The sequence below is a fragment of the Amphiprion ocellaris genome, chromosome 15 (assembly GCF_022539595.1).
Source record: "Amphiprion ocellaris isolate individual 3 ecotype Okinawa chromosome 15, ASM2253959v1, whole genome shotgun sequence".
Lineage (NCBI taxonomy): Eukaryota > Metazoa > Chordata > Actinopteri > Pomacentridae > Amphiprion > Amphiprion ocellaris.
Window position 1 is genome coordinate 31,409,183 of NC_072780.1, and position 23,337 is coordinate 31,432,519.

Consider the following 23,337-nt stretch of genomic DNA (forward strand, 5'->3'; position numbering starts at 1 on the left):
GTTGAGGCGAGAAGTGACGAGGTAAGGAGTGAAAATGAGCCTAATGGCTGCACCATGTGTTGGTCTGATCATTACAGGAAACCCGGCAGTCTGGCTCGGCGGTTCTCAACATGAAGTTCGGGTTCTCTGAGGCAGTCATGACGTGATAAATGTGAAACTTATGTGTTGTGAAATTCTGGGTTTTTTTTCTCTGATTCGAATACACAAAAACAAACAAGCAGCAAGTGATAAAAGGTCTCCTGTGGGTTTGTTTTGAGCCAAAAGAAGCAGAGTTTTTGCAGACCTGGACCACTGGATGTCCTCCCGCCAACGCCTTCACGGCTCCCCGGCTGCCCTCCGTCTCGTAATGGGCTCGGTGGTGCGACTTGGGCTGGACTTCGATCTGGAGGCTGTACGGACCCGAGCTGGACGGCAGCTGCCAGTCGAGAGCTGGCAAGGACGGGCTGTCGAGACGAAAAAACACATCCAACACGTCAACTTAACGAGGCGGGAGGACAGCTTATTTTAGATGCACTTATCAGGGCAGAATGTGCAGAATGTGAACACTGCCAGACCCTGTGATAAAGCTGATAAATTAAACGTGCTTAAACATGTCTTTAGTAAAAATTCACACCAATTCCATGCATTTTAAGAGCATGTGTATAAGATGTTAATGATTAATTATTAACAACCAAATATTTTAAACAACATAGCAGAAGATGAAGGACATGTACATTACCGTTCAAAAGTTTGGGGTCATCCTGGCAATTTCATATTTTCTATGAAAACTCACATTTTCATCCATGTGCTAACATAACTGCACAAGGGTTTTCTAATCATCAATGAGCCTTTCAACACCATTAGCTAACACAATGTAGCATTAGAACACAGGAGTGATGGTTGCTGGAAATGTTCCTCTGTACCCCTATGGAGATATTCCATTAAAAACCAGCTGTTTCCAGCTAGAATAGTCCTTTACCACATTAACAATGTCTACACTGGATTTATGAGTCACTTAATGTCATATTCATTGATTTAAAACACTTTTATTTCAAAAATAAGGACATTTCTAAGTGACCCCAAACTTTTGAATGTTAGTGTATGTCAGTAAATGTGTTGTAAATCAGATGTAGTACCTGGTTGTTCACCAGGTGGAGCGTCTAATTGTTTAATAGGAAGCAGTCATTTGTACTACAGACAATTCTGTTTTGGTAAGTGCTAGTATCAGCTAGCTGCAGGCCACCATGACAAAGACATCTGTGATGCTTAATGACGTTCAGCTAGAACTGACGTGTTGATATATGCAACAGCTGTCTTTACAGTCCATGTCAAGCATTTCAGAACTGAATCAACAATACTAGCATAGGATAAATGTCCATTGTGCTCATTTTTTTTTTTATAAATGAATAATTTCCAGATTGATAATGCTGTATTTATTGAGATTAACATTAACTGTAGTACCTGGTTTTGCCACTAGGTGACGTCTTATACAGTTTAATGCTGTAGCAACTCAAGGAGACGGTCAATTGGACAATGTATAGTTCCAAATTGTCAAGCAGAGAGCTAACAACAGGCCACTGTGATAAATACTTCTGTGACACTCCGGCCACAGCTTCTTTACTTGACGAAAACCCAAGTTTATGAGATCTTAGTTTCTATTAGGGATGCAAATTTTGTTAACTGATGTTTGACAGTGTTAACAACCAATTTCTGATTATTTACTAAAGGGAATAAATTAAATGATGCAGTTACAGGTATTTTTAACCACAGTCCTGTAACATTTGGCATAAAAGCAACTTGATCTAATGGTCCCTTTATTATTAAGTCACAGAACTGGTATATTTTAATGCACCTTTAACTTGAGAGCTCTGGCCAGAAGCTATTAAACACCACAGAAGTATCTGTCATGGTGCCCATTGCTAGCTAAACTCCCACAATGCTCTCTGCCTGCCAACATGAACTTCCTGTAGTCTGACTGACACCTCCTCTGGCCTCTACAGTATTAAACAGTAAGAGGCTCCACCTGGTGGAACAACCAGGTACTACAGCTGATCTACAATACATTTAGTAGCGTGCATGTCCCTCATCTTCTGCCTTATCAGTTACTAAAAGTTTTAATTGGTTCATTATAGCAACAATTAATTGATCAAGCGTTATTCATTAACATCCCAGGGTTGTACGGTAAATTAGCCAACCTAAGAAAGTCAGTTGAGCATTAAATACAACGTGTATAAAACGATTTATCTGCGTGTTGAACAGGTAATTGATTAGTAATTGATAACACTGCTGACTGTTGGTTAAGGCACTAATTTGAATCCCTATTAAGTATATAATTTCTTTTATAACTGATGAGTGGTGAAAGTTGCTGAAAAAAATCTAAATTTATTTGCAGCTTTAGTAAATCTTTAGCGCATAGAAAGTTTTTCAGGTTTGAACAAATGCTTTCTTTTCTTACCTTTAGCGCATAGCACGTTTTTCAGGTTTTAACAAATGCTTTCTTTTCTTACCTGACGTACTGCTTCGGCTTCGACCAGGAATAAGGATGTTGTGGGACGTCCAGAAACCCCCCACAGTAGCCCTCCTTCTTCAGGGGAAGCCGGTTTGCCGGGTGTTCGTCCTGACAGAGCTCCCTGGGACTCAGCTCCTCGCCTCCGGGCTCCACCTTCAGGCTGACCGTGGGGTTGTGCTCCACGCTGGTTTTTCGGGCCTTCATGGGGATTCCCTCCCCGAGGTCAGCCACTCCATCTGTGGTCAGGGCGTTGATGGCTGCCAGGATGGCCGAGTTGGTGTACTGGTTGGTGTTTGGCAGCCAGGTCTCCTCGGTGATGCTGAGGCGAGGTGAGGTCTGCGGGGACGGTCCGGGCGAGTGGTTGGGCGAGTACGGGAAGTGCTTCTGCGTCGCCCCGCTGCCGTTGAAGCTGTACTTCCTCTTTGCGCCACAAGGGGAGTTGGGCCTGGAGCCTCGCTGGCCGATCCAAGTGTCGTCAGTGACGCTGGTGCGAGGGGAAGTGGACGGGGAGTGGCGAGGAGACCCACCGGAGGCGCAGCCGTCCCCGGGCAGGGCGAGGGTGGAGCCCTTTGGGGACACGGAGGGAGACTGCCAGGGGGAGTTCTGGGGCGAGTTGTCGTAGTTGTAGGAGAAGCTGGACTCGTAGGAGGAGGCGTCGGAGAGGCCGCTGCGAGAGGAAACGCTGCTGGCCGGACTCAGACAGGTCGGGTCGCGGTAACCATCGCCGCTGGGCAACGTCAGCGTGACGATGGAGTTGACTCGCTTGGCAACGGGGAGGTTGCTCTCCTCTACCTCGTCCTCGGGAAACTGACCGTAGGCCGTGATCTCGATCCGAGGGCTCTCCAGGGTCGGCGCCCCGTTTGGACGGACGCCTGAGGACGAATAGTAACCGGCCGCCCTCATGTCGTCCTGGGAGTCGTAGCTGTGAGGCTCGCTGATGGACACAGATATGGAGGGGCTGGACTGGAGGCTGTGGTACTGGGAGGGAAGACAAGGGTTGCCCAGTGGGAGGGAGAGGCTGACATTTGGCGTGTAGCCATACGCGTCTGGAAAGCAAACAGATTGAGTTTGTTACCATGATAATCAAACACACATTCACTGGCTCAGTGGCTGACACAGATGCCAAGTTAAGTCTTGTGAGAGCTGCTGCAGAGGCGTTGCCTATAATGGCAAAAGAACAGCTTCTGCCTGCTGGATTTGGCCTCGACCAGCTTCTGAGTTAAAACGTATCGCCCCATCTGAGAGGCATCCCCAAATGCAAACTACGTCTGAATAACTGCACAAAGCAAATTGGGTGGGAGACACGAATAAAAGGAGCCAAAAATAACTCCCAGTCTAAAAATAACCAAATGCAGGTCGTTTTCTTCTGCTGCACAGATTTATACCAGAAAGCTGTAACATTATGAAAACACACCGATGCTTTTGTTGGCCAGTTTCATGTTCCAGCAGCCATCGAAAATAAACACAGGAGGGGCGTGATTGGTTTATTTGCATGCTGTAACGGTGCAGGCTGTACCCACTGGGTCACATGAAACTCTCCCATCTGTGGTGGCGCTGAGGTCGGAGGAGGGGGGACACGGGAATGGAAGCTGTGGTTAAACGGTGCATGAGGCTGGATGCATGGACCCATTCCCACCGCTTAATTAAATACAGAAGGGCAAGATGAAAATTCTAATTAACTGATTTAGATGAAACTTTGATGGTTGTCTTAATAAAGCTGCACAAAGCCAAATTTCTGCATTGCTTGGTATGATACAAAACACATGTAAAAGTGTGTTTTTACAGTTTTCCCCTTATTTACTTTCCAACCTTGAATTAAAGAAATTTATTTTGACTTTTTTTGACAAGAAATTACAAAGACTCTCTCATGTCAAAGTGAAACCGATTTCTACCAAGTGCTGCCAATTACTTAACAATATGAAGTGAGTGCACAAGTATTCACACAATTCAAGGATGAATACTTCTGTAATCACTAATTTTAAGTTTCATATTTTTAATTAACTGACATTACTTTACACAAATCTGTTTTCACTTTGACAAGAAAGGATATTTTTTCATTAATATTTGTTTATGAATTTGGGAATATTTGCAATGTGATACGACTAACAGTGGACTCATGTACAGAGTTTATTTTATACTTGCTAATGTAGTTGATGGAATATGGTGCCTGTTGCTAATGCTAATTATATTAAGCAGTGAAGTTTGGCCATCCTGCCATTCAGTTTAGCAAACTAGTCAATAAGAATGGTAACGTTTCATTGGACAAATCTGCAGCTAAAGATGACTTTTCATGTTTATTGTTTTCAAGATTTGTTGAAATAAACACCTCCAGTTCAATATATTCACATAAAAAAGATAATTACCAGCAAATTTATTCATGAGCCAACTGCTTTTAAGATACATGCATGAATAAGAAAAAGTAAGCAACTACTGAAGAAAATGCAACTCAAAAAGCTTAATTTTTATGTGATGCCAAGTTTAAAACATATGTTCATGATTATGGTGATTAAATATAAAATTTCCTTTTGAGAAAACCTAATAAACTAGTTGAAACAACTTAATTTTTGTGGACGATCAACTTATGTATTTGAGTTTATGCTACTGATTATTAAGTCATTATAAATACTGATTTAATTCAAGAGGAAAAGCTAATGCAGCTAACTCAATTTAGTTTGTTAGTTGAACAGTTGAACATAATTTCATCAGAAGTTGTTGCAACTCAAAAATACTGATGCTAATTCTAACTGCACCTAACACATTCTTAAAAACTTGTGATTATACTACCAATCAAAACGTTTGAAGAGGAAAAACTAGTTCAGCTAACTCAAAGTAGTTTGTTGGTTGAACATAATTTCATTAAAAATTGTTGTAACAAAAATATTTATGTAAACTTTTCAAGACTCAAGGATCAAGTTACTACATGAATAAAAACATAAAACACAAAACTATTGAGAAAGCAAGTTAAATTTTTAAAAGTATGTGAACTTAAAAATGTGTTCATAATTACAGTCAATAAGTACAAAAACCTCCTTCAAAAACTAGTTGAAACAACTTAATTTTTTGATTACTCAACCTAAAAATTTGTATTTATGCAACAATTCATTATATTTGAAGAGGGAAAGCAATTGAACTAACTCAGTTTAGTTTGTTGGTTGAACATACTTCAAGTATAAGTTGTCTAAACTCAAAAATATTGACGCAAATTTTTAAAGACTCAAGGATCAAGTTACTACAGGAATAAAAATACACAAAAGACAAAAGAGGAAGAAAGTTCAATTTTTAGATGTTTGTCATCTTACAAAACTTGTATTCAGAATTATAGATATTAAGTACAAAAATGTCCCTTCATAAAACCAGTTGGAAAAACTTAATCTTTTTGATTAACCAACCTAAAAACTTATGTTCATATTTAAAGTTATTAAATACAAACATTTCCTTCAAAAAGCTATTTGGAGAAACTTAATTTAAGTTATCAACCTAAAAACATGTGTTTATGCCACCAATCATTACATTTTAGAGGAAAAGCTAATTGAACTGACTCAATTTAGTTGGTTGAACATAATTTCAGTAGAAATTGTCATAACTCAAAAATATTGATGTACACTTTTCAAGATTCAAGTATCAAGTTACTACATGAACAAAAACACATAAGTCAAAAACTTCTGAGGGAGCAACTTGACTTTTTTAAATGTTTGCTAACTAAAAAACTCATGTTTAAAAGTAAAGTTATTAAGTCCGAAATATCATTTAAAAACTAGTTGGAGCAACTTGATTTTTATAACCTAAAAACTTGTGTTTATGTTGCTATTAACTGCATTTGTAGATGAAAAGCTAATTGAACTCAGTCAGTTTGGTTTGTTGGTTGAACACAGTTACTTTAAAAGTTGTCGTAACTCTAAAGCGTCGATGCTAACTGTTCGGTTGATGTTTTTTGCTGCTGCCAGACCTTATTCTTTAAATTGCGACCGCAGCCTGACGCAGACAGACACATGCAGCCGCCACAGCAGCTCCTGTCTGCTGTAAATTAGAGAGAATTAGGGGCCTCGCCATAAAGACGATGACATCAGTGCAGCTCCATATGACTCCTTGTAATAAAAGAAAATGATGCCTGGGTTTAAATCGCTGCTGTGATACAGAAGCTCTGACATGTTTCTAAAATTAGCTGCCATCCTAACAGGTAGCCCCAGGCTCCATCAGTTGACTCCACTCAATACTGAAGCACTCGCACCGCTACCCACAATGCCCTGTCTGCCATTAGGGTCCACTTTTAACTATTTTGGGCCACACTGTTACTCCCAGGCAGCAGAACCACGCCCACCCCGTCCACGGCAGCAGGGAGGGGCAGCAGACGTCCACACTGCTGGATCTCCAGTGGAGGATTCACGCACATCCTGCGCGTAAAGTTGGACAAATGAAAAAAGGAAAAAAAAACCTGAGCCAAACTCACCCTCTTCAGCTGATTTCATTTTCTCCAACGTGTGAGATCAAACTGTGAGCGCAGCTGCAGATGAGCCTTGATCCATATAGCGGAGTTTTTATATCCCCCAGCTGTTGCGCACGGTCCTGTCACCGCAATCACAAAGCGCCAAAAAACTGCACTTTCTGTTAGGAATCTTTAAAAACAAACAAGTATCCGAACCGGTGCTGAGAGCAGCAGCCGGAGCGGGACGCGGTGTTGGCGGAGAGAGAGCCCGGCTCTGGTGGGGGATCCTGCCGCTGCTGGCTCGCCGTGACGCACTGCTCCGGACGCCGCGCCACTGGTGCGCTTTTAAACCCGGGGATCACCTCCGAGGGGCGGAGCTCTGACGCACCGAGCAGTCCGAGCAGCAGATGGTCCGGCGGAGATCCTCCGGAGCACACCGAGGCTTCCAATTAGTGGAGCTGGCAGCGGAGTGGAGGATCCAGGGAGGAAAAAGACGCTTCACCGCCGGAGAACCGAAACCTGGTGACTGGAAACAGAGAAATTAGACACGCAGCAAAAAATGGCATCAAGTCTTCATGAGTATTTTAAAATAATAACAATAATAACAACAACAACAATAATAACTACACATTTTTAAGTTGATTTGTCATAAAAAAAAAATAAGTTTTTTGTGTGTCATTTAAAAGTTTTTTTTAAGTTTTTAAGTTAGCAAACATTTTAAAATTCAAGTTGCTGCAATCAGATTTTCTTCAGTAGATCTTTTTGTTTCTCATGCTTTTGTTGATGTAACTTTTTGGAAATTATTTCACTCGACTAAATATTTCGTCCGAGAGCATTGTGGGGGTTTCGCTAGCAATGGACACCACGACAAAGACTTCTGTGAGGGTTAATAGCTTCTGGTCAGAGCTTTCAAGTTACAGGTGCATTAAAATATAACAGAACTGCAGGATGGTAATAATAGGGGCAGTAAATCTACACATTTTTGCAGGAAATAATTAATGATTGCAGTTAAAATAGATAAAATATGATCAATATTAATTGCAAGACTGTCAAATATCGGTTAACATAATTTCCATCTCTAAAAGGACCTTTATTCTTACATACTCAGCTTATTCCTGTTATTGGGACTCTGGTCAGAGGTCATTATGCGTCACAGAAGTCTTTGTCATGGTGTCCAATGCTAAGCTAAACAATCACGATACTTTCTGCTGGCAAACTATCTATTTTTCAAGCTAATGATAATCTTAATAAATACTTTAGCATTACTGATGTATAAATTATTAATTTTTAACACCAACTGTAGAGACAAAATACTGTAGAGAACAGAGGAGGCGGCACTCAGACGAACTGCAGAACTGGGAGTTTAGCTAGCGATGAGCACCATGACAAAGACTTCTGAGATGCTTAATGACCGCCGACCAGAGTTTATGAGTTTAAAACAAACTGGGATTGACACGTTTTTATGACAGATGTTTTAGCTCAACTTTTGGAACCTAATTCACCTGTTTGATGAACAGTTAAAACGGGTTGTGATTGGCTTTAAACCTGATCTGTGGAACTGGTTTGCGACTGAACATGTGACATTTAAATCTTGAAATTAAAAACAAGAAATTTGAATTAAGTTTATGCAATTACCCCCATTTTATGTCAGTCCAACCCGTCAAAGTGCAGCTTAAACATGTTATCTAAATCAGTATATTAAAATGCGTGTAAGTAAATGAGGTTCCCTGAATGACTTCCTAGAGTGCAGTGATGCTAAAGCTGATCCAGCAGAGTTTAAATCAGGTCTCTGTGAGTATAAACCGCAGAATAACTGGAGTCAAAGTGACACAACGCAGCATTAAACGCTACCAATTGTTGGGAAGCAGATGTTAAAGGAAGCCAAACTACATCTCCATCATCCATTACCGACCTAATGAGCACCAACAGCGTTAATCTGCAGTTTCCAGCTCCTTTATCTACGGAATCTGTTCTTCTTGGCATCATCTGACAGACGGTGGAATCTTCTAAATCAAGATTTATGTGCGGACTAATCCTAGTGAACATTTCGCATTAAACTGCTGCCATTTCCACACTGAAGCAGCCGTTCAGCAGCAGCAGATAGAAGAAGAAGGTGAGCAGAAACATGTCAGGAGCTGCTTCAGGAGACACATTTAAAAAATCCCCTCAGATCTTGTACGAGCGTCTCGTGGGGTTTTGAAGTTATTGCAAAGGCAAATAATTGCTTTTCCACTTCCTCCGACAGACTGGAGGTCTGCGGGGCACCAAACACATAATTATCCATACTTGCATAGAAGTGCTATATAAAAATCAAGTCGTCTACCCCGTCATTTGACACGCTGAGCTGAGGATCTTCACAGAGTTTTCCAGAAGGCCGCCGCTCGCTGTGGTCGCCGTCTTGCTGTCTGAACGCTGCTGCTATCTTTGGAAGGTCTGGACTCTTGGCAGCTGGTTTCTGTGATGACAAAAGTCACATGAAGGCTCTCGAGGAGTTTGTTGGTCCCTGAAGCGGCTTCACGGCATCTTATCAGCTGGTCGGGCGTGATACTGGAGGTCAGAGGTCAAAGCTTCTACTTTAACTCGAGTGTCCGAGTCTTGTTCCTGCAGAGAAGATCTGTTTAGTTGTTTGTGTCGTTTTGCTGCTAATTAAACCCCTAAAAACTCATCTATGTACGTCAAAGTTACACATTTTTCAAGAAAGAAATGACTGAAAATGGCTTAAATGTACAGGATCTCACAAAAGTGACACATTTATGCAAATATTTAATTATATCTTTTCATGGGACAACAGTGAAGAAATGACACTTTGATAAAAATGTAAAGTGGTCGATGTACAGTTTGTAAAACAGTGTAAATTTACTGTTCCTTCAAAATAGCTCAACACAGCCATTAATGTCTAAACTGCTGGCAGCTAAAGTGAGTACACCCCTAAGTGAAAATGTAGTCATTTTCTCTCCCTGGTGTCATGTGACTTGTTAATTCTCAGGTGTGACTGGGGAGCAGATGTGTTAAATTTGGTGTTATTGGTCTATTTTAATAAAATGCAAAATGTGCAAAGCTGACAGCTGCTGTTTGCATGTTTCTGACTTTTTACTCCATCATGGAACAAACTGCTACCTGTGTCAAACTGCACTATTATTTTCAAAGTTGATTTATTCTGTCCTATTTTATTGTGAAATATGATAAGAGTAATTTACAGATTAGGCATTAATCTCCACAAACATAACGTAAAATACTACTTTACCTGCCTATAATATACAATAAGGCCCTACAGTGATATTAATTCTGTAAAAATCTGACTATTTTGAATATAATATGGATATAATATGGATAATATGGTGGAAAACTGCACCTGCAAAGACTATGAAATGTAAAATTAAGCTTTGTTCGGTGAGATGCATGTATTTATTTTAATAAAATGCAAAATGTGCAAAGCTGACAGCTACTGTGTGCATGTTTCTGACTTTTTACTGCACCTGTATCGAGGTAAAAACTGCTCCCTGCGTCTAACTGCACTTTTTTCTCCAACTCCTTGCATGGATTTCAGCGACTGGCTGCAGAGAAACATCTTCAGAAATCATCTCTTGGTCCACATTTGCCTCCGTTGTGCAACAGCGTGGCCTTCAGCTCCACATCTAAAGCAGCTCTCCTCCAGAGCATCCACTTGTGAAATCCCAGCTGAGGGTTTCATCACGTGGCTCGGCGGTCATTCAGAGAGCTGCACTCGTTTCTTTGACCTCATGGAAAAGCAACCAGGAGGAGAGGGGGCTCGCTGGGGCTGGCTGGGATTTCCACTCCACAGCTATGTGCAGCAGTAAACACTTCCACAGGCTGCAGTTAATAAATAGCTGCGCTGCTGATTGACTGGAGGACTCGGCGAGGTGACGGACTCCTCGGTTCCAGACCGGATCCGTCCAGAGCCACAACTGAAGCAGCAGATGATGAGGAGCAGCGGCGACATCCTGCACTGATAACAAAGACACCAGAAGCTCTTTGATTTCTGCAGAGCTGCTTGTCAGCGCTGATGCAAAGTGACACCAAACTGACTGAACGCTGGAGGAGAATAAAATTTAAATCACATGAAGCCACATCAAAGCTCAAATCAAAGCTCAGGACTTGTAAGAACAAGTTTTAAATAGAGAAAGTGATCACAAGTCAGCTGCAGGTCATTAAAGTTTTGGGGGTTTTTAAAGTTCTTTCTAAGACTCAGTGACATCATTTCAGTGTCTTTTCCTAAAAAATCTTCAGTTTTAATGGCATTTGAATTTTTTTTTTATTATTTTGAAGCATCAAACTCTGTATTGATGTTAGTTTTTGTACACCAACTTGTTTCTGTCTTTAAATTTCTTTAAAAATCCTAATAAGTTTTTTATTCTACTGCCTTTGAAGCAATTGGTTAGGTTGGACTTTTTTTTTTTAAATTGGCTCGATAAATAAAGATTTTTATTATTACTGTTATTAGTAGCAGTACTAGTACACTAAAAAGATAAAAGATAAAAAAAATTGTAACAATTTTAACTGTAATTTAAAAAAAACTATTTACTGTTATTTTACTGATTTTTTCCCCTCTTTTGTTAAATTACATATAACTAGTAGGATCAGAGAAAATAAGTATTCATCTATACGCTAACAGGCAAAAAAATACACCAAAAATCTGTCTTAATTTAAAAAAAATTTTTTTTACAAGGTTTGAGCATAAAACTAAACTACTTTTGTTACTGCATTTAACAAGTGAAACAAAAAAAATAATTTTAAAAAAGCATTTTACAAATAAAAGACATTATCTGAAAGAATTCTTAAAGTTTTTAAACTTTAATTTCATAGATTTTCCATTTGGTATAAAAGCCCATTGATCATCAAATGTGTGACTGTAAAATGAGACAGTTTTACTGTTTTAAAATTAGCTTAAGCATAGAATTATTTTACAGATATTTGCTGTTATTTGAAAGAAAAAGGTATTTATACTAATGACAGGAAAATGGTGAATAATTTTTGACTATTACACATTTTTTGTTAAATTAGATAATATCAAGCACACCGATAAAAAAGAAATATTAATTTACATGTTGATTAAAAAACAATGGTAAAAACAGGCCAAATCTGTTCTTTCACAACATTTGACCATAAAATTAAACCATTTTGTCGCATTGAAATCGGCTTAAATTATTATTATTTTACAGATATATCTTTTTTTGATAGAGAGATTATGTATACAGAGGATTAAAACACACAGTAAATCATTTTTAACTCTTATTTCACAGATTTTTCTTGTTTTGTTACATTACATTGATGACTTCTTTCTGTTTCATACCTTTCTTTGACTTCTACTTTTTATAAAAGGAGCTTTACAGTGAGTTTCATGAGGACCTGGAACAGCTTGGGTGCAGAAATACGAGGGTTTTTTTCAGGATTATTCATTTTATTAACTTAATTATTCTTGAAAAGTGTTAGCTAAGAAAACAGTATCAGATCTGGACTTTGTATTGGCAGATACTAAATGATAAATGACTCAGATCAGAGGAGAGATAGTGAAATAGTGAATGTTGGAGAATCTATTTGGACCATTCACAACTGAATTAAAGATATTTCTGATGCTTTGACTGGTCTGAGTGACGCTGATATCTTTAATTTGAACTGCAGACAGTCAAATTTAGCTGTTAAATGCTAAAAACAGCTAACAAAAGCTGAGAAAAATCAGCTTTCTAAAGCTGAGTCTGACTTTAACACACAGCATTGAGGTTTTAGGGCAGTAACACACAGTTCAGCTGTTGGGCAACATGCATTTTTCCCTTTAGTCCCACATGAGCGTCTTGTTACCAAGTAATCAGTCATTTATTGAGCTAAACGCCTTAAAATGGCTAAACGTGAAGAGTTCGGCCTTCGATCTGAGCCAATGTTTGACCTTCACCACACAAATCTTCACGTTGCTCTTTTTAATCAGAGTCCTGGAAACTTCTAGATCCACATTTGACCCCAGTAGGAGCAGTCGGTGGACGAGGAGGTGGTCGAACCGTCACATTTCTGTCCTCCGATTCCCGCTTCGCCGCCAGCCTTCGGTATGACGTGGTTTGGACTCGACGGGGTGGAAAAGACCTCGACTCGCTTTTCTTTTCCACCCTCAGAATCCAGAAGTTGGCTTCGATTCTGGACTCGAACAAAAACACGACGGAACGTTGGACGGCGACTGCGAGTTCTTCACAAACCGGAGAAACGACTGGCTTTCCCCCCGCCGCTGAATCACCTGTTTGTTTTGGAAAAACGATCTGGAAGGAAGGCAGGAAGCATATTACTGTAAGCCTTTGTGTTTCCTCGCCATATGTGCACTCTGGTTTATAAAGTGTTTCTGGACGGAGGGCAATAAAACGGTAAAAATAGCCCGTTTGACCACAAGTTGAGGTCAGAAAACTGGTGTCGGGGGACGTTAAGTAATCGGCTGAGAAGACAGAAACGTAGCCGGAAACAGTGATGAGGTTTTATCTCAGGATTATCTGCTATCAGTTGTTTGTTTTAGTTCAGGGGTGTGAAAATCATCTTAGTTCAGGGGCCACATTCAGCCCAGTTTAATCTCTAGTGGACCAGACCAGTAAAATCAGAGCATAATAACCTAGAAATAACCACAATTCCTAATGTTTCCTTTAGTGCAAAAAAAGTACAAAAAAGTGCAAAAAAAAGTACATTCTGAAAATGTTCACATTTCTGGAATTATCTTTTTACAAACATCATGAACAACCTGAAATTTCTTAAGAAAAATAAATTCAATGTCAGCAGCATTAAGCCTCAGTTACACATTACAACTTCCAGAGTGTCTACAAAGCAATAAAAGATTTAGTCACAGCTACCTGGAGCTGAATGTAGTATTTTACTTTATGATCAAAATGACACAAGTCAGACAAAAAAAAGACCAAAAAAAACCCCCACAAGACAAAATATTACAAAAACAAGACACAAAACAACAAAAGCAAGAAACAAAATGATAAAAAATCAGACAAAAAATTTGAGAAAAAAGTTACAAAGCCACAAAAAATGAGACAGAAAATGACAAAAGCTAGAAATAAAAGGACAAAAAAAACTGACTAACTACACAAGCCAGACAAAAAAGACACAAAACGACACACAAGACAATAAATAAAGCAAAACACAAAATGAAAAAAAAACAGGACAAAATATTGCAAAAAGGAAACGCAAAATGACAAAAATGAGAAACAAAATGACAAAAACATGAGACAAACGACAAAGTCAAACAAAAAAGACAAAAAGCAACGAAAACAAGACAAAATATTACAAAAATGAGACACAAAATGACAAAAGAACAATGAACAATCTAGTATTTTACTTTATGATCCAAACAACTTGTCATGGTCTAGAAATAATTTTAAATTTATAGTTTTATAAAATTACAATCTGCAGCTAATGTCTTCTCTGGAATTTTTACACTTTACAAAGTCATCCTTCGGCCGGATTGGACCCTCTGGAGGGCCGGATCTGGCCTGCGGGCCGCATGTTTGCAGCCCTGGTTTAGCCAGTTTTCGTCTCCGGGCTTGAACACTTTGACCCCTCGCAGCGCCACCCTCCACCCCGTCTTCTTTTTACAGTCGGGCTTCCTGTCTCCCATCAATGTTCTCCTTTTTTCTCGGCCGCCGTGACGGAATCCCCGGCTCCGTTTCCTGTTTTGAAGGCCGGTTGCCAGGTTACGGGCGGGGAGGAGTCGTCCGGAGCCCAGGGAGCGTCTGCAGAGGCCTGAGGCTGGATTCAGCAAAGCCAGAGAGGAGAAGCTGCTGATACACGAGGAAGTCTGGAGACGGGATTCTGCTCTGAAAACATCCTCAGAGGCGTTTTTAGTGATCGCTGAAGAAAGAAATAAAACTGTGAATCAACAGTGAAAATCTGGCAGCAGCGTGCCAGAAAAAATCAGCTGAAAAAATACTTTAATATTCAGAAACTGCAAAAGACTGTGAAAATAATGAAAAAAATAGTGAAATAATCACATCTTTACGCTGATTTAAGATCGTTTTTACATAGTTTTTTCTTTTTTGCAGTCAACATGTAAATTAGTATATTTTTCAGATTTCTGGAGTTCAACAAAACAGGGAACATCTGTAATATATCTATATACACACACATGTAAATTAACATTTTTTTCATATTCTCTAATTTCTTTTTTTTTTTTAAGGTTTTTTTTTGGCCTTTTATCGGCTTTTATTGGATAGGTGCAGTGTGAGAGAGACAGGAAACAGGAGAAGAGTCAGGGGAAGACATGCAGCTAAGGGCCGCGAGCGGGAATCGAACCCGGGCCAGCTGCGTCAGGGACCAGCCCCTGTACATGGGTCACCTGCTCAACACGTTGAGCTATACGGGCACCCCCCATATTCTCTAATTTAACAAAACAGGAAAAATAGTCAAAAATGTGTGACATAATTTTTTTCTTTCGTATACTAGCCAATACTAAAATAATGGTCTTTTTAGAGGATTTAAATGCAGTAAAACAGCAAATGTAAAGCCACACATTGTAAAAGAATAAGTTAGCATTTGTAAAAATGCAGATTTTTGTGTGGACATTAGGATTTATTTCACACTAGATCTGGTCCTGGCTCAGGACTGGTTACAGACTGACTTGGACTTTTTTTAGGAGTAGTTTAGGTTTGCTTATGCTCCCAATACTGTACTGGTTTTTGACTTTTTGGGACTGGTTTTGGACTGTTTCTAAAACTGGTTTCAGTTTTGGTTTTGGACTGGTTTCATACTGTATTCTGACTGGTTCTGAAATTTCTTTTGGACTGGATTAGGTTTTATTCTGGTCCTAGTTTTAGACCTTTTAAGCACTGGTTTAGGACTGGTTTAGGACTGGTTTAGGACTGTCTTGGGCGGGTCTTTTTTTAACCCAAAAGACACCAAACCTACCATCAAGTATGGTGGTGGCAGTATCATCCTGTGGGGAAGTGGAGCCCAGCACAAAGTAAATGGAATAATGAAGAAGGAGGATTCGTGCTTCTGGACTGGTTTCAAGCTGTATATTGGACTGGTTTTGGATATTCTTTGGACTGGTTTACGTTTAGTTTCAGTCTTGGTTCTGCTGGTTTTGGATGTGACATAAAGTTGGTTGAGGATTTATTTTAGTCTGGATCTGGTCCTGGATGAGGACTGGTTTCAGACTGTCTTGGGCGGGTCTTGGACTTTTTTTTAGGAGTAGTTTAGATTTGGTTTTGGTCCCAATATTGTACTGGGTTTTGACTTTGTTAGGACTGATTCAGGACTGTTTCTACAACTGGCTCCAGTTTTGGTTTTGGACTGGTTCCAGACTGTATACTGACTGGTTCTGAACATTTTTTGGACTAGGTTTAGGTTTGATTTTGGTCCTAGCTTTAGACCTTTTAAGGACTGGTTTAGGACTGGTTTCAGACTGTCGGCGGGTCTTTTTTTAACCCCAAGAACATCAAACCTAACATCAAGCATGGTGGTGGCAGCATCATGCTCTGTGGAACTGGAGCTTTACACAAAGTAAATGGAATAATGAAGAAGGAGGATTCGTGGACACAGATGGACGATTCAACAAGACAATGAGTCCAAACACACATCAGAGGAGGTAAAGAAATGGTTCCATCAGGCTGGAATGAAGGTTCTAGACTGATCTCCCCAAAGTCCTGACTGAAACCCATCAAGAACCTCTGGACTGATGAAGAAACAAGTCAACAAATTTAGCTAAACTGCACCAATTCTGTCCAGAGGAGTCAAAGATAAACTAGAAGCTTGTAGATGGAAACCAGAAGAACCGAACTGAGGTGAAAATGGCCAAAGGACATTGAACCAAATATTAGTATTTCTGTATGTATCTATATGATCCAGCAGATTTTGTCATGTTTCCAGAAGACCTTAAATAAAATCAACCAAAATGTGTGACAAAGACACATTTTTACTCTGGGCACAATGAAAAAGTTGTAGCTAAAACGTCAAAAGAAGCAGATTCTGTTTGCTTCTGTTTGGGCGTTTCAACAGCTGATATTGCCAATTCAATGTTCTTTGTATCTGGATGAATAATGAAATGTTGGAGATGTTTTCCCAGTTGGGTTCCTGGAAGGAGGAGAAGCCTTCACCCAAACTCTTCTCCCCCATCGAGCCAGTCAGGGAATATCATTAAGGGTAACTTTATCTCTGCTGGTTGCTGTTTCTTAATTCAAACAGGGTGCTGTGGAATTTTATAACAAGCCCAGTCAGAGGGAATATAGCTGCAGAAGCCACTTAGCCGCTTAGTAACTAGATAGCATAATGGCATAATGGCAGGTCTGCCCCCTCCAGTATATAAAACAGCAGCAAAAATGTGAAAAAATATACACTAATTTGACAAATGTTCCATGCATCTGAAATTTCTGCTGTGTAAGTGTTTTGTATTCCACTTATGGGCTGGATAAAATCGAGTTTAGTCAAGAAGTGTTTTGCAAAAACACTGGAGGGCTTCAAATTAAGTTATGGAGTCATTTTTTTTATGACACGAGACAATTTGTTGTACCAGAAATGAAACATTATATTATTAACTTCCATTCTGACAGCATAGCAGCTCTGTTGTCATGTTCCTGTTGTCATGCTGCCGACACGCTGGACCTGCTGCCTCGTCTGTTAGGTTTTACATACTATATGTCATGTATGGGCTGTTTGTAGACCACATTTGACTGTCAAAGCGCTGCACAGACTGAAGACCGACTAATGACGCATACTTCACATGACTAAATCTCAACACTCTCCTTCTGGTCTGTTTTGCCATCTAGTCTTGTTAGAAAACACAAACATTGTTAATTTGACCTCCACTCTCCAAATGTTAAATGAATAATGTTCAATCTCTTAACAAATACAGACCTAAATGTGGAGTTCTGTGGTCAGATGCAACAAAAACTGAGCAGAAATATGGAGGAGAGAAGGTGAGGCCTTTAAGAAGAAGAACAAGAACATCAAACCTACCATCAAGCACTTTTTAGTCAAAATGTCTCATCCCACTTGATTTAAGATAAATTCACTGAACAAGTGACATTTCAGCAGATGGAGGGACTTGTTTTAAGACAATGCATCTTAAATATCTTGTTAAGTCAAACAATCTTGAAATTATCTTGTTTTGACTTGAATTTTACAAGAAAACTCAAAATAAGTTGAAACCTTCGTGTCGTCCTGCAGGTCAAATTAACCCGTTTTAAAGTTTGAAAATGTGGAGAAAAAAATATATTTTCACAGTGAAACTTCTGATGTCCACATTTTCAACATTTTTGGGAAATCTTTGAACATTTTTTGGTGGAAAAAAAGAAATGCTAAAAATGTTTCTTAAGAACATTCACACAAAAATCAACCAAAATCCAGCAAAATTCGTTGGATTTTGGTTGATTTTTTTGTGAATGTTCTTAAAGAAAATATTAGAAGTTTTACTGATATATATGGAATCACTTTAGATATTTTTAGGATATTTTTTTGGAAGATTTTTACTCATTTTTTGAAAATATTTACAAGAATTTTTTTGCCAAATTTGGGAATTTTTTTTAAAATGAAACTTTTAAGGGAAACTTTAAAGTAATTATTGGAATTTTCTTCCTGAAGGTTTTGCAAATTTTCAGTAATTTGGGGAATTTTTTTGCTGAATTTTTGGATTCTTTCAGACAAGGAAACAGTATTTTTTGGTGCCTGTAAATGTAAACCAGAAAACTGCTATTTTTTTTTTTTTTTTAAGCATATCTGGCTTATTTTAAGACACCTAAGTTTGACAATCCTGGTAAAATAGAGCTTAAAATAAGTTTTCCCAGCTAATTTTAAGATCTCAATATTCTAAATATCATATCTTATTTCAAGAAATCTTATCAAGCCATTTTTCACTTGTTCAACTGGCAGATTTTTTCACTTATTTCAAGGTAAAAGTTCCTTGAAATAAGTTTTTTTTCCATTTTAATTTAGTTGCAGCTTCATGCTCTGTGTTAGAACTATGCTAATCTGCATCATCTCTAAATAATAAAACTAATTAAAAATCAAGCAAATTGGCTCATATTTTGAACAAAACAAATAAGTCATGTTCTATGAAAAGCACTTTAGTCCTTCCCAGATATCTTACATGTAAAGCACTCAGCCTCTTCATTCTGACTTTTATATAAAGACTTATTTATAAACCAGTAAGTTACTCAGAAAGCAATTCTCTGCCTTCAGATAGACGTCAGCTCATAAATACTCTGCAGATGCTGTTATTTTTTAAAATCAACCCTGTGGTGATGTGAGCGGCTTGAGATCAGCTGAGCAGTTTAATGTTCAATTAAACATCCAGAAGAGTCATTCAGGCTTAAATTCTGGAACAAAGAGCTCGATATTGCGTTTAAATTTGCATCAAAGTTACAGCCAATGTACTCTAAACGTCTGTTTAAACCGCTGTGAAATGTTTGTATTGTCAAGTCCAACTCAAAAATCTAATTCTCCTGTTAGTTTCCCCTCATAAAAACCAGATCCAGACTGATGTTAACGTCGAACTATGCTGTTTCATCGACAAGCCATAAATTAATACAAGAAATCTGCATGAAAGGAGACCAAGTGCTCTCCATTAGTGCAGTAAATTATTAGTCACATGAACACGATTCGCTCCATCAGAGCTCCTCGTGCTGAACATTAACTCACAATCATGACTGGACACACAAACATTCAAACAAAACCTGTAGCTCTTCTTTCTTTCTCTCCCCGCTGTGGATGTGCAGCGAGAGTCGAGATGAAAGCAGTTTTCTGAACATGTCGAAGCCATCGGACCATCACATTCATCACCGGGTCGCCCTCCAAACACAAACTACTTCCTGCTCTGCGGGGAGAAATTGATAACACATTGTCTGTTTACTGCCTTAGATTACACCCTGAAACACATCTTTATTCTTACAGTATACATAAAATCTGCCTGCATTTAAAAGCTGTAATTACTGCAAGGTTGGACTGGTTTGTTTACTTCCCTGAAGGCGGATGTCACTCAGACATTTTCATTTAAAGATGGTTCGTATTCAACAATTCTAGAACTTAATCTGGCAGCAAAAGTACCACAAAAAATGATTAAAAAATGACGGCAGGTTTAAAACTGTAGGCTAAATTTAATTAACAGCAATTAATGTAAAATAAAGATACTTTTGCGGTTTTAAACAGAAAAAACAGCATAATTTTATGGATGAATGTTGTAAAAGAATCAATTACCATTTAAAAAAATACAGTTTGTTGTGGACATTATGCACTGCTTTTGCTTACGTTTGTTTTTAATATCAACATTTAAATTTATACTTTTTCCTGTGATTTCACTTGATGCTATCTGAAAACAGGGAAATGTGTAAAATAAGTTAGATTTTTTTAAATTATTTTTTAATACTTTAATGCAAGGGCTGCACAGTGGTGTAGTGGTTAGCACTTTCGCCTTGCAGCTAGAAGATCCCTGGTTCACGTCCCGGCTTTCCCGGGATCTTTCTGCATGGAGTTTGCATGTTCTCCCTGTGCATGCGTGGGTTTTCTCCGGGTACTCCGGCTTCCTCCCACAGTCCAAAAATATGCTGAGGTTAATTGATCATTCTAAATTGCCCGTAGGTGTGAATGTGAGAGTGATTGTTTGTCTCTGTATGTAGCCCTGTGACAGACTGGTGACCTGTCTAGGGTGTCCCCTGCCTTCACCTGAGTCAGCTGGGATAGACTCCAGCCCCCCCATGACCCTAGTGAGGATTAAGTGGTGTATAGATAATGGATGGATGGATGGATCCTTTAATGCATTTTTTAAAAAAATTATATAATAATAAATTAAAAATATTATGTTTTGGGCTGATTTAAGTACAACAAAAGAGTCAAATGTTGTGAAAGACTTGATTTTTTTTAAACCATTTGAAAAAAATTACTGAATTTTTATGTGGACAAAGTAGAGTTGGGCCTGTATTTATGTTTTTTGTCTGTCTGTTGTAAATGTAAATGTGTAAAATAATTTCTACATTTTTTAAAAATATTTTTTCTTTAAAAAAGGAAAACATCTGTAAAATAAACACATAAAATTATTGTACAATAAATTTTTCAATTAACATCTTTTAGCTGATTTAAGTACAACAAAACAGTCAAATATCATTTGAAAAAAATTATAATTTTTATGTGGACATTAAGTTCAGTTTTAGCCTGTAGTTATGTTTTCTGACTTGAATACAGATTTTTTTTTTTTGTTTTTGATTTTACTAGATATTGCCTGCAATTAGAAAATGGAAAAATCTGTAGATCAACAGTAATTTAAAAAAAAAATAATAATAAGGTTATTTATTACAGTGCGGTCCGGACGCTTGAATCACAAATGCAAAATAATTATTTTGCTTGTTTTGAAAGTGTATAAACATATGTTCAGTCACAAAGTGTGAAATGTGAAGTGTGAAAATCCTAACTTAAATTTCTATATTTCTAAATAAACTGTGCTTTTTTGTGTGCCAGTTTACATCAGTTACACTCATTTAGGTGATTAAAGTGTAATAATATCCATTAAACAAGACGTATTCCTGCTGACAAACAGACGTCAGGAGGCTTTAATATGTATATTTTTGATTATAAGAGCTTCAACAATAATATAAGTGCTATTATTAATCTCTGAACTTTCATAAACTTGGAGGAGATTCTCTAAAAACTCAATAATTCAGTTCACATTCAACTCAAATCCTCCTTTACTTGCATTATTTATTCTTTGTCTCCATCTCGTGGCCAAACGACAAACTGCGCTGTCCAACTAATTAAAACTGGGAACTTTCTGGCATCAATCTTCTCTTTTTATTACTCATTAATCGATAACATTTTTTATAAATAACAGACAGACTGTTAGAAATCGCAGTGTACGACATGGAAAGCAAAGTTCACAGGAAACAAAAGTTAACACGACAACACAGACTTGGACAGAAAACACAGGAATCACCAGATTCAAATTCCCTCCAGACACAGACATCCACTGTTTTTTCTTCTTTTAGCGTAGCTACATTTTGCAGTTCGGTTGCTGCAATTTAAATAATACAACAGAAGTAATCTTCAGGAATGATCGACATGAGTTTAACTCAACTATGATTTGGAAAAAAACAGACAACCTGACTAGTAAACATAGCTAAACTACGCTCTGGTTTCTCAACTGTACATCTACAAAGACCAGTTTCATCCCTTCTCTTTTCTTCAAACACACTAAACACCAAGATGGAGTGAATGATAAAACTCATTCCTCCTTAAAAATGTCAAAAAGAGGAACAAAGGAGTTATATTGTCAATAAAGGCCTAAAAATACTCAGCCGTCATTGTTTCTGGATCCTTCGTTTGGACTCTTTCAGCCAAGTTTTTCAAGAAAAAGCAGCAGGTTTCATGTTCAAAAAACTAAACTCCAACCAAAACCTGTGATTGTTTGACATCAGATGCTTCAACGCATTAACATACATCGTAATGAGGCACAAAGCGAAGCCGCTGTGTCCTGAAATGAGGAGCGACGGCCACCGACAGACATCATGAAGGTAGAACTATGCAGGATAGTCAAGGCCAAATACGCAAACTTTAACGTCGCTATGAAGTTCTGGTTTTCACACCAGACAGACGCTGGACTGACTGGAAATGTAGAGGATGTACAACAGCAGAAACTGACTTTGAAGCCAGCAGTTTGAATGTCGTGGGTTTTTTGTTTTTTTTTTGTTAATGCACATTTGTACACAGTGAGGTTCGCGTGGACATCTGGAGCGACCAAAGCTGCATGTAAAGGCTTTTATTTACAGTAACGCAGGGAAAAAAAATCTTCTTTTTTTAAATATCCCTTACAGCAACTCAACACTGTTCAATACCTGTAAGAAAAAATAAAAAAAGTCCAAACACCACTTAGAAAACATCCAAAGAAATGCGTCCGACTGGTATAAAATGACGCTTGAAGCCGTTTAAATGCTTTAAAACAAAAGAAGGCAGATCGACCCTCTTCCACAAAATGGGGTCGAGTGTTTTCAGGCCTCCCAACTGCAGCCACGTCGGCCGTTTTCAATAAATCCATGCATGTGCAGTTTGTTTTTTATTATGTGCTCCGTATTTTCAAGTAATCTCAGCGACAAAAACCCAAAGAACGAGTTCCTGCGTGTTTTTGTTCCAGTGGTTCCATCGACCCGTTCAACACCGAGCGTCAGTGAGTAGAAAAAGTGCTGAAAATAGAAACGTCAGAGAAGCGCTGAGCTGCTAAACGAACTATAGTAATCCCAGTTTGGCTCACGAGGACAGCTTGGAGTAGCTTGGCGGGGAAAACTTGCGCTTCAGGTATTTGATTATGTAGAGAGGAAGACAGCTGACCAGCGTGATGGCGGAAACCTTCCACAGGAAAGGCCAAGTCGTGATGAAAGACAAGTCTGGGAGGACAAAAAAAACAGTACAGGTGTTATTAAGCTGTCACAAACAGATGGAGATGTAAGTAGAGGAGTCC

General features: G+C 38.6%; 2 protein-coding genes across 4 annotated transcripts in view; both read right to left on the reverse strand.

Moving 5' to 3' along the window:
* Positions 1–7,335, reverse strand: part of nfatc1 (nuclear factor of activated T cells 1) — a 78,255-nt gene extending 70,920 nt beyond the window's left edge. The window contains exons 1-3 of the mRNA XM_023280249.3: positions 6,936–7,335; positions 2,487–3,534; positions 284–443 (exon numbers count right to left, since the gene is read on the reverse strand). Of these exons, the coding sequence (XP_023136017.2) occupies positions 284–443; positions 2,487–3,534; positions 6,936–6,954 (1,227 nt within the window). The 5' untranslated portion in view covers positions 6,955–7,335. The remainder of the gene's footprint in view (positions 1–283; positions 444–2,486; positions 3,535–6,935) is intronic.
* Positions 7,336–21,569: 14,234 nt separating this feature from the next.
* atp9b (ATPase phospholipid transporting 9B) overlaps positions 21,570–23,337 on the reverse strand; it is a 72,247-nt gene continuing 70,479 nt past the window's right edge. For all 3 annotated transcript variants that reach the window (XM_035952829.2, XM_023280244.3, XM_035952828.2), the window contains one exon: positions 21,570–23,263. In XM_035952829.2, coding sequence (XP_035808722.2) covers positions 23,127–23,263 — 137 coding nt within the window. In that variant the 3' untranslated portion in view covers positions 21,570–23,126. The remainder of the gene's footprint in view (positions 23,264–23,337) is intronic.